This window comes from Orycteropus afer, unplaced genomic scaffold, assembly GCF_000298275.1.
Source record: "Orycteropus afer afer isolate SDZICR_OR568_19922 unplaced genomic scaffold, OryAfe1.0 scaffold00130, whole genome shotgun sequence".
NCBI lineage: Eukaryota > Metazoa > Chordata > Mammalia > Tubulidentata > Orycteropodidae > Orycteropus > Orycteropus afer.
In genome coordinates, this window is record NW_006921717.1 from 6562991 (window position 1) to 6572932 (window position 9942).

At 53.0% G+C, this 9942-nt stretch overlaps 1 protein-coding gene across 1 annotated transcript in view; it reads right to left on the minus strand.

Moving 5' to 3' along the window:
* TAF6L (TATA-box binding protein associated factor 6 like) overlaps positions 1 to 9942 on the minus strand; it is a 10309-nt gene extending 367 nt beyond the window's left edge. Inside the window, exons 1-11 of the mRNA XM_007945001.2 lie at positions 9844 to 9942; positions 8593 to 8752; positions 8072 to 8158; positions 7323 to 7473; positions 7128 to 7178; positions 6300 to 6394; positions 3993 to 4067; positions 3633 to 3853; positions 3147 to 3279; positions 558 to 686; positions 7 to 468 (exon numbers count right to left, since the gene is read on the minus strand). Coding sequence (XP_007943192.1) covers positions 7 to 468; positions 558 to 686; positions 3147 to 3279; positions 3633 to 3853; positions 3993 to 4067; positions 6300 to 6394; positions 7128 to 7178; positions 7323 to 7473; positions 8072 to 8158; positions 8593 to 8739 — 1551 coding nt within the window. The 5' untranslated portion in view covers positions 8740 to 8752; positions 9844 to 9942. The remainder of the gene's footprint in view (positions 1 to 6; positions 469 to 557; positions 687 to 3146; positions 3280 to 3632; positions 3854 to 3992; positions 4068 to 6299; positions 6395 to 7127; positions 7179 to 7322; positions 7474 to 8071; positions 8159 to 8592; positions 8753 to 9843) is intronic.

A 9942-nucleotide genomic window follows, 5' to 3' on the forward strand; every position in this document is an offset into this window, starting at 1 on the left:
CTCGGCGGCGGAGGGTGCAGAGGCCGACGGAGGGCCGCCACCAGCGCCCCGGGGACTGTCGTCGCCCTGCGGGCTGACCATGGCGCTGGCGGTCAGCTGCGGCATCTTCCGTACCGAGTCTGTGGCGGCCGCCGGCTCCTTTTTGTCCCCGGGCGGCCTTGGGGCCGTGGGCGCGGGCTGGCCTGTGCCGAAGCGGATGGCCAAGCTGTCCCCGAAGAAGGCGTAGAGCTCTCGGTAGATGTCCGCCAGGGTCACCGAAGGGGAAGGATCCTCCGGCCCCACGCTTGCTGGCTGCAGCAGGAGGCCGGACCCAAAGCCTGGCTCTGTACCGCCCCCGGAGGGTGACTCCTGCAGGAGGAGGCTGTCCCAGGGCAGGTCGTCGGGGCGCCGGCATCCCCTGGCCTTTAGGCCTCCCCTACTGGCCTCTGCAGCCTGCGCCTTCATCTTCAGCAGTCGCTCCACCGCTACCTGCAGGGACAGCGGACTCGAATAGGCCAAGAAGTCGGAGGAACCTGGGCCTGTGCAGAAAATGGGTCCGGCAGGGGGCTGGCACTCACCAGAATGGCTCCATAGACTTTGTGCCCATCTGCTTTGACTTGGGCGTTAGATACGGAATAATCATCCAGCACAGCCTGCAGGTTTGTCCAGTAAGTGGACAGGTGTGGATACAGGACCCGTTCTACCGCCTGGAACGACAGGAGTGCAGTCAGCCCCTCTTACCCACATATTGCCTGCCTCTCACGTACCCTTTCTGAAGAAAGACTTTTTTGTCTCTGATCCCAGACCAGGCTCAGTCCTAAATTCCCTGATTCTATCCTCCATCCCTACTTGGCATATTCAACCAAGAGTTATTTTTCTGGAAGGTACTGTGTCCAAGAAAGGTCCCTGGGTGGCACAAATGGTTAAGTGCTCAACTAACTGCAAAGGTGGTGGTTCGAACCCCCTTCCATCCCCTGCCCTCCCAGAGGTGCCTTCGAAGAAAGGCCTGTTGATCCATTTTCCAGAAATCAGCCACTGAAAACTCTGCGGAGCCCAGCTGTCCTGTGCCAACATGTGGGGTCACTGTGAGTCAGCACAGGGTGGCTTTTTTGTTTTGTTTTTTGGTATACCCAAGTCTCTGCTGAGCACTGAAGATAAAGTAGCTCACATAAGACATAAAAAAATGACCTCACTATCCCTGAGGTGCAGGCCAAGGGCTAAGCAGGTGTAAGTAATGACCATTACCAAGGCAACAATCTGCAGTCTGCAAACCGCTACCCTATATAAGCAGTAGGCCAATACTGCCCCACTCCATTGTAAACCCATCTGCACCTGGACTCTGATTATATCACTTTACATCCTGTGATTAATTTGGGAAAAAGCAAGACCTCACAGAAGACATCACTCATCCACAGGCTCTGAGGATCTGAAAATGCTGACAAAATTGATAAATTCACAGAAAAATCATCTAACAGCTGACTCAGAAACTATGCTTAAATAATCTTATCGCTATTAAAGATACTGAAATTGAAAAAAAAAAAAAAAAACTCACTGCCGTTGAGTCGACTGCAACTCATAGTGACCCCTCCTTGGGTTTCTGAGGTAATCTCTCTACAGAAGTAGATTACCTGATCTTCCGAGGAGTGGCTGGTGGGTTTGAACCGCCAACCTTCTGGTTAGCAGTCAAGTGCCTTAGGCACTACACCACCAGAGCTCCCAGATACTGGTTAAAATTTAACCACAAAGAAAACATGCCAAAAGTTCTTTACAAAGAAGGTCTACAGACATCAAGGAAAAATACGGCTCAATCTTACACAAATACAAAAAGGAAATACTGTAGTCCATTCTAGGGGTCCAGTATAACCCTGATAAAAAACCACACAAAGACAGTACATGAGCAGAAATTTACTAATGATTGATGTCACTCCTGAAGGGCTAAATGCTTAAAAAAAATTTTTTCAGAAAATCCTAATAAAACCAAGTTGAATTTATCCCAGAAATGTAAAGATGGTTTACTATTTGAAAATTTCTCTCTCTACATATATATAATTAACCACATTATCAGATTAAAAGCAGAAGAACCTTAGGATCATTTCAGAAGATGCAGAAAAAACATTTGATAAAAATTCAACATGAACTAATGATAAAACTAAGACTATAATTTTCTTAATCTGTGAGAGGGTATCTATACACACACACAATCCAAATGGAAAAGGACATCTGTACTTCTTTTAAAATTAAAAACGAGACAAGGATGTCCATAATCATGCAAACACACATTACTGACTGTAGCAATAAGGTAAGAAATTAAAGGCATTGGGATTAGAAAAGAAGAAATAAAGCTGCCATTGTTTGCATGTGATGTGATTATCTATTAAAACCCAATATAATCTACATATTATTAAATATAGTAAAGTAGCTGGATGTAAGATCAGTGCACAAAAGTCAAGTGCATTTCTATACAACAAGAAAAATACCACAAAAAGAAGACACCAGTAAAATGGCATTGAAGAACAGCAAGAATCTAATAAAATACATGTAGGTTCTCTTTAGAGAAAGTTCTGAAAGTTCCTGAAAGATACCGAAGACCAAGAAAAAGAGAGAGATGGCTTGTTCGTGGTCAGGAAGAATTCATAGAACGATACCAATTTTCTCAAAAACTGATCTAATAGAGTCAGTTTAATTCCAATCAAAATCTTAATAGCAACAAGTAGCACACATCCCTAGTACGCAAGAGTCATTCAGTAGAAAAATCCAGTAATATAACCCATCATGTTAATGGAAACAAATAAACATTTGATCATCTCTATAGATGCTAAAAAGGTATCTGACAAAATACAACCTGTATACATGTTTAAAACACTCAATAAAAAATTGAGGGAACATTCCTTAACATGGTAAAACAGAATGGACAGGAATTTGCAAAATGAGGGGTATATATCCTGCCATGCGAGATTTCTGAAGGGGTGAAACATTTCTACACACAAAGCCAGGAGATCGCTGGGCCTGGCCCACAGGAGAAGTCAACAAATGACAGCAACATGTGCCATTTTTACAATAAAAAGCACAAATTACAAGTGAATTGAAAGAAAATGACACCCAAACACTATTTTTCTAACTACAAAAGGGAACTCTTCCAGCTCTATGAGAAACGCCAGGCTCCTCACCTTCCAGCCCAGGGCATGCAGCCCCACAACTGCCCCGTAGTGAGAGCAGAGAGGTCGCACGGGATCGGCCAGAACCTTCTGCAGGGAGAGCAGGATCTGCTGGTAGAGGCCACTTACCAGGTCCCCGTGAGTCCTGTGGGAGTAACAGGGAGGGAACAAGGCATGGCACTGCCCACCCAGGCCACGGCACAGAGACAGCAACCCTCGGGGAGCGCACGGGTGAGCAGACGAGGCTGCAGCAGCCAGGGGTGAGTGGCCCGGGGCCTGAGGGCTCAAAGACCAATCCCAAGGCCTATCTGTAATCATTTGTAGAACCCCAGTGTTCCATGGCACATCAGCTGGGAAGGTTTATGGGAAGAGACCCCAGCGCTCCCCATCCTTTCAACACACAGCCTCTGAGGCAGAGGCTCCACCCCATCTCCCTACCCGACCTAGTCGGCTCTAGGGGAAGCCCTCCCCTGGTTCAGCACCAGGCCCAGCAGCTACCAGAAAATGTGGCTGAGTAGCAGGGCAGCCCCGTCCCGCAGAGTCCAGTGGTCATTCAGGGGGTTGATGGAGGCAGCCAGTGGCTCCAGGACGCAGTAGAGCACACTGCCCACCAGGGAGCGGACATAGGGCCCTAGGCAGAGGTGTGGATTCCGAACCAGGCTCCTTGCCACCTGCAGCAGCCGGTGCAGCTGCTCCAGGTCGTGGCTTACAGATTTCACCTGTCAGCAGAAGAGAGGAGCTTAGGGGACAGGAGGGTGCAGACAGGAGCCATTCCGAGCACCTGCCACGAGCCCTGCACGCTGCTGCGCTATTTCTGTTCCACAAAACCTTACTCCCAGCCCCAGCCCGGTCACTTACCCCACTGACCACATACACGAAATAGGGCAGAAGAGCCGCGATCTTGGAGTTGGTCTGCAAGTCCTGGAGAGCAATCTGGAAAGGAGGGGCCAGACTGCAGAGCACCGCAGCCAAGTAAACACTGGCCCTGGGGGGAGGCCAGCTGAGCAGTTACACATGCAAATTATAAACGTTTATACTCTGACCTGACAACTCTGCTTCTATAAATCTGTCTGGCCACACACACCAACACACAGTGCAGTAACAAAACACTGAGTATAACCTAAGTGTCCAATGTATTTCTGACTGAAAAAAGTAAGTTATAAAACGACGTATTTCTTATGCTACCACTCTGGCTTATACTAATTATAGTTTATAAATTAAAAAATGTGGGTAGGAGACTTTCCTTTTCTCTTTTATCTATTTTTATATTATAATATACAGTATATTCACCCATAAGGAGCCCCCCTGGTACCGGTGGTTTGTAATCAGCTGTAAACCACAGGTTGGGGGTTGGAACCCACCCAGCAGCTCCATGGAAGAAAGTCCTGGCTATCTACTTCCATAAAGATTACAGCCAAGAAACCCCATGGAGCAGTTCTAGTCTATCACACGAGGCTACTGTGCGTCAGGGGCCAAAGTGATGACGACCAACAACAACTCACAAAATAAGGCCATACTGTTGTTCTCTATATATATTGAATATACAATATATGGGCGCTCTGGTGGCGCAGTGCCTAAGGCACTTGACTGCTAACCAGAAAGCTGGTGGTTCAAACCCACCAGCCACTTCTCGGAACGAAGGCTGGACAATCTGCTTCTGTAGAGATACCGCCTGGGAAACCCAAGGAGGGGTTGCTATGAGTCACAATCGACTTGACAGCAGTGAGTTTGGTTTTTTTGTTTTCATACAATATATATTCTGCTAGAAGGACAAACACATCCGTCTTGGAAGAAGTACATCCAGAATGCTCCTTAAGGTCCGTGAGGGGCACAGACGGTCTGCGCTCTGCTAGTTACCCAAAGGTTGCCTATTCGAACCCACCCGTCCAGTGGCACCATGGAAGATTCATGCCTGGCAAGTGGCTTCCAGATAGATTACAGCCATCTGGGCTCCAGAGCCTGGAGTCTCTCCAAACGACTCCATAAGCAAATGCCTCAGGGTGTACCTTTGAAACAAGGAGGGTGAGACTTCGTCTCAAGTACTTTGAATGTGTTACTATGTGAGACCAGTCCCTGGAGAGGGCTATCATGCTTGGTCAAGTTGAGGGTCAGTGAGAAAGAGGAAGGCCCTCAATGAGATGGACTGACACAGTGGCTGCAACGACGGGCTGAAACAGAGCCCTGACTATGAGGATGAGGCAGGGCCAGGCAGCAGTCCACTCTGTTGCGCACAGGGTCGCCATGAGTTGGAACTGGCTCAGTGGCGCCTAGCAACAAGTGTTACTTCTATAAGCAGAAAAAAATGTATTCAAATAAGTAAAAGAGTAAAACCATCTCAGGTGTGAAGTTCCAGCATCTGCACCCTCCACATCCCTCTAGATGAAGATTCAAGCCTAGCAGCCGTGAAACCAGGCTACAGGCTGTGAGGAAGGGGTCTCAGCCCCCAGTTCCCAGTTCCCGGCCTGGCCCCCCATCCAGCTACCCACTGTACGTCTGGGGAAGAGGAGCCGAGTCACAAAGACAGGACTGTACAGTAGCAACATTCTTATTTTTGCAGAAGAAATAGCAGCAGCAGCCAGACTGTGAAGATGTGGAGGACAGACTACCTTGAACCAGAGAGAGGCCTCATGATTGGGCAAACCACCAAACAGGCCCTCACGTGACCGGGCAGATGGGAAGGGGACTGGCCAGCAGGCCCTGCTGGGGTCCTAGAGGCCAGAAGCTAAAGCAGCAGGTGCTGGCCCGAGGTCCAGGGACTGCGAGGCAACGAGCGGGTCCCTCAGAGCAGGCCTGCCCAGCACTCAGCCCTGGTCCCCTCCACGTCCTCTTCTCTCCCTTCCGAGTCCAGGCAAACAGAGGCTGCAATGTGTACACCCCACTTGGCCTCAGATCAATAGAAACCCCGGAAAGTAGACTCCAGACCAAAGGTGTAGGGAGAACGGGTCACATGAGCAGCCCACGCCCCAAGGAATAAGAAGGTCCCTGCTGGAGCCCGAAGGGGAGTCAGGACTGGCAGGAAGGCTGGTCTCAGAGCTCAAGTCCACCCTGAGAGCAGCTTCCACCCCCATCAGTCAGGGGGTCTAGAGAACACAGAAAATGAGCATCTGGAAGATTCACAGGATGTGGGCGTTGTGCCCTGTGCCCCAACCCCAGCCACTCGCTCACCTTCATCAGCTGTGGGTCATCCCCCAGCACGGCCCGAGTCACTTGCTGATAGTACTTGAGAAGGTCATCCGTGAGTGAAGACACGGCACTGGGCACTGTGAGATGGCGGGCAGGAAGTGGTCGGGGTGGAGAGCCAGGCCTCTCCCCAGCCTGCTCTCCCACGAGCCTCATCGTCACAGGCACCCCCAAGGAGCCCATTCAGACAGGACTCTCAGAGCACAGAGACCCCAGCTGCTCCGAGCAGCCTGCCCAGCCCTCCACAGGCTGGCGCTCGACCCCGCCTCGGCCAGGCAGGTTCCTGCTCGGTCCCTGAACTCTACATTCATAGGCCCCTGGTCCTGGGAAGCTCGACTCAGCATACCCTGACATGAGACAGTTCCCCTCAGGGACCCCAGCTTGCCGCCCAGACTTCTATCCTGGCCCCCAACACCTTGCACTGTGATTCACTTTCTGGTCCTGAGCCCTGCTGGCAGGGGCAAGGCCTGCTCAGGACTTTGTTCAGGGTAGACCTGTTACACATTGCCATTGAGTCAATTCTGACTCATATAAATCTTACAGGACAGAATGGAACTGCCCCATAGGGTTTCCAAGGCTGTATTCTCTATGCAACCAGACTGCCAATCTTTTTCCCACGGAGAAGCTGGTGGGTTTGAACCGCCGACCTTTCGGTTAGCAGCTGAGCATGTAAGCACCGTACGACTGAGCTCCTCCAGTACAGGGCAGGTGTCAGATTTACAGATCTGGTAAATGCCCGCCAGATCCAGACCCAGAGCTTTGAGGCCCCACCCTCAGCTCTTCGGGAAGAACACTTTCCACATGGCCTCTTACCTGACCCCTGAGGAGCCAGGTTCCCTTTGCCATCCAGGTAGGAGACATGAACTAAACCAGAACAGAGAGAGGGTCAGCCTGGGGTTTTGCTCCTTGCAGCCCCATCTACCCCTCCCAGCCTGGTTCTGCCCCTTCCACCAGCCAGCCCACTACCACCCCTCCACTCCCAGCCGCCCCTGCAGTCCCGGCAGTCACCCCTCACAGCTGTCTCAGCACAGCCTTTGGGGATGTTGGTGGCCAGGGCCAGCTCCACCAGGTTAACCTCTCGGTCTTCAGGAAAGTAGAGCTCGCCCTCTCTGGCTGGGCGCAGGGGCAGCGCCTCCTGGGATCCGTAACCACAAACTGCCTGAGGAGAGAGGATGGGCGTCCTTCCCAGGAGGGAAAAGGCACCTGGAAGGGTATTCTTCTGACCAGGACGGGGCCCCATGTTTGAGGGAAGTCCAGAGATCCTGGGGTTGGGGGCTCAGGGTCATCACTGGGAAGGCAGCTGGTAATCCAGGCACATTGGGCCCAGGGTAGGGGAAGGTCCCCCTACTATACCCGTAGTTTTGTCCGACCCCCTGTGCTGCAGGCCTGCCTCTTTCACACTCACCCACCCTGAAACGCTCCACTCTCCTTCAGACGTGACCGCCTCTCAACTCCCTGTCCCAGAACAGCTACGCGAACAGCGCAGCACCCGCACTTCCGGTCGGGCCCCTCAGCCACATGCTGTCTCCTCCTCTCTGCTTAGTTCAACCCGAGCTGCCCTTCAAGGCCCAGCTCAAGTCCCACCTCTTCCCAGAAGCCTTCGCTCATCTCCTAACCCCAGTGCCTCCTCTCCTGCTTTTGAACTCACAGCCGTGGTGGCCCGGCTCCAGCACCGGGCATCGGTCCTGCTGCTGTGGGCGTCCTCGGTGCGCGTGCCTCCAGCCCCCGTGTCTCGCGGCACCGCCAGCCCCACTCACCTCCACGCTGCTCCATCTGAGAGCCCTGTTGAAGTCCTCCACCGTCAGCTTCCGGCGTCTGGTGTGCTTCATGAACTGAGAGCTATTCTGGGAGAGTCAGAGACCAGGGAGTATGGGGCAGCCGGCCCCTCAAATGAAGAGAGCCAGCCAGGGAGGGAAGTGTAAAGAGGACCCCAGAGCAGCGATCAGAGAGCGAGCACCCCCGCTCTGCACTTGTCCAAACCACTCCCTTGAGCCTCACTTTCTCATCTGAAAACCGCCGAGTGCGACCCTGTTCTTCCTGCGCAACGGGGCTGTTGGGAGGAGCCCCTGAGGAGGCGGCCCGCAGCATGCTGGCCGCTGGAGGCCCAGCTGTCAGAAGAGCTCTGTGAAGGGCAGGGACTGCCTGTGGCTTGTTCACCTCATACTCCTCCCAAGCACAGAGCAGGGGCCCAGCACAACGTGAACACATCCGCGTGGGAGGGGTCAGTGAAGGGAGAGAGCAATGGGAGTCGGGAGTCATTGGGGCGCAGGGTCCGTACCTGTGTGGCCTCTCGGAGGCGGTAACACACATCCTCGGCGAGCAAGGCGGCCACCTCGTCACTCAGCTCCAGGCCCGTGCTCTCTGCCATGAGCCGGATCGACTCCCGAGGAATCTCCACAAACCGCCGCTCTTCCCGCTCCGACATGGCCCCGATGGAGCTGGGGAGAGCGAGGGCTTGGAAAGCTGGCCCCGTCCCTGCGCGCCCAGGAGCGCGACTCAAAGCCTCTGCACCCGGCTGCTCTTGCTCCAGGATTCCCGAAAGAGGACACCAAGGCTCAGGGCAGAAAGCAGACCAGCCGGCGGGCAGGCAACGGGGACGCTGGAGAAAGGGCCTAGCCGCCGAGGTCACAGGCCCAGTCTCAGCACTGCCCAACCACTGACTGTGGGAAACTGGCCAAGTCCTTCATCGGCTGGAGCCCTGGTGTCCAAAGATGGAAAACAGGGGCCACAGTTACCACCCCCCTCCGCCTCCCCCCTGCAACTCACAAGGTTGCTATGAGGATCAAAGGAGACGATGTATCAGAGAAAGTCAGGGACTGAAACTCGGTACCAAAGGAAGATGTTAGCATCATTAAACTTCAACGAAAACTCCACCTCTTCTTCCTTTTTATTCATGCTACAGTCAACATCAAGTCCCTTGCTCAACAACCTTCAATACTTCCCCCTGATCACATAAACAAAGTCCACACTCCCCAGCCCTGCAGTCTGTGTCGGACCCCAAATCCCAGTTTTTCAACCTGACCCTTCCTCCCAGGATGACCACCTTCTGCCCTTGCCCTGTGCCCCTCCACCGGGGCTCTGCTCAGGCTTCTTCCCCGATTCTCTCCTTCTCCCCTTTGTCAACACAGTGCCCATTTCTCTTTTGGGATCTCCCTGCCCCCCCAATGCCACCAGGAACTGCCAGGCTTGCAGTCACTGGATGCAGCGCCCATGTGTCTGGGCTTCCCAGTTTGCCCACAAGGCCTTAAAGCAGAGACCTGCTTATCTGTCCACAGCACACGGCAGCGTCAGAACTCACCGAAAGCAGCAGCCAACAGCTGACTCCAACAACGCATGCCACACCTTAGGCGCCAGGCCCACCGGGAGTAGGGCTCTGTTCCACGGTGACCCACCCATTATTCCACCAGCAGGGCTCACTGGGGTCACCAGTGACCTCCAGGTTACTCGATCTAATGAGCAGCCTCCCTGACCCTCCATAGCATTCCTCCCAAAGTTCCCATCACCTCTGGAATGAAGAACAAATCTGGACTGTGGCTCCTGAGGCTGGCTTGGGCTACCTACTGCTCCTGCAACACGTCTCACCACTGTCTCTCGTGTCTGCGTTTGTGCCAGTGGCCTCCTTCCCTTT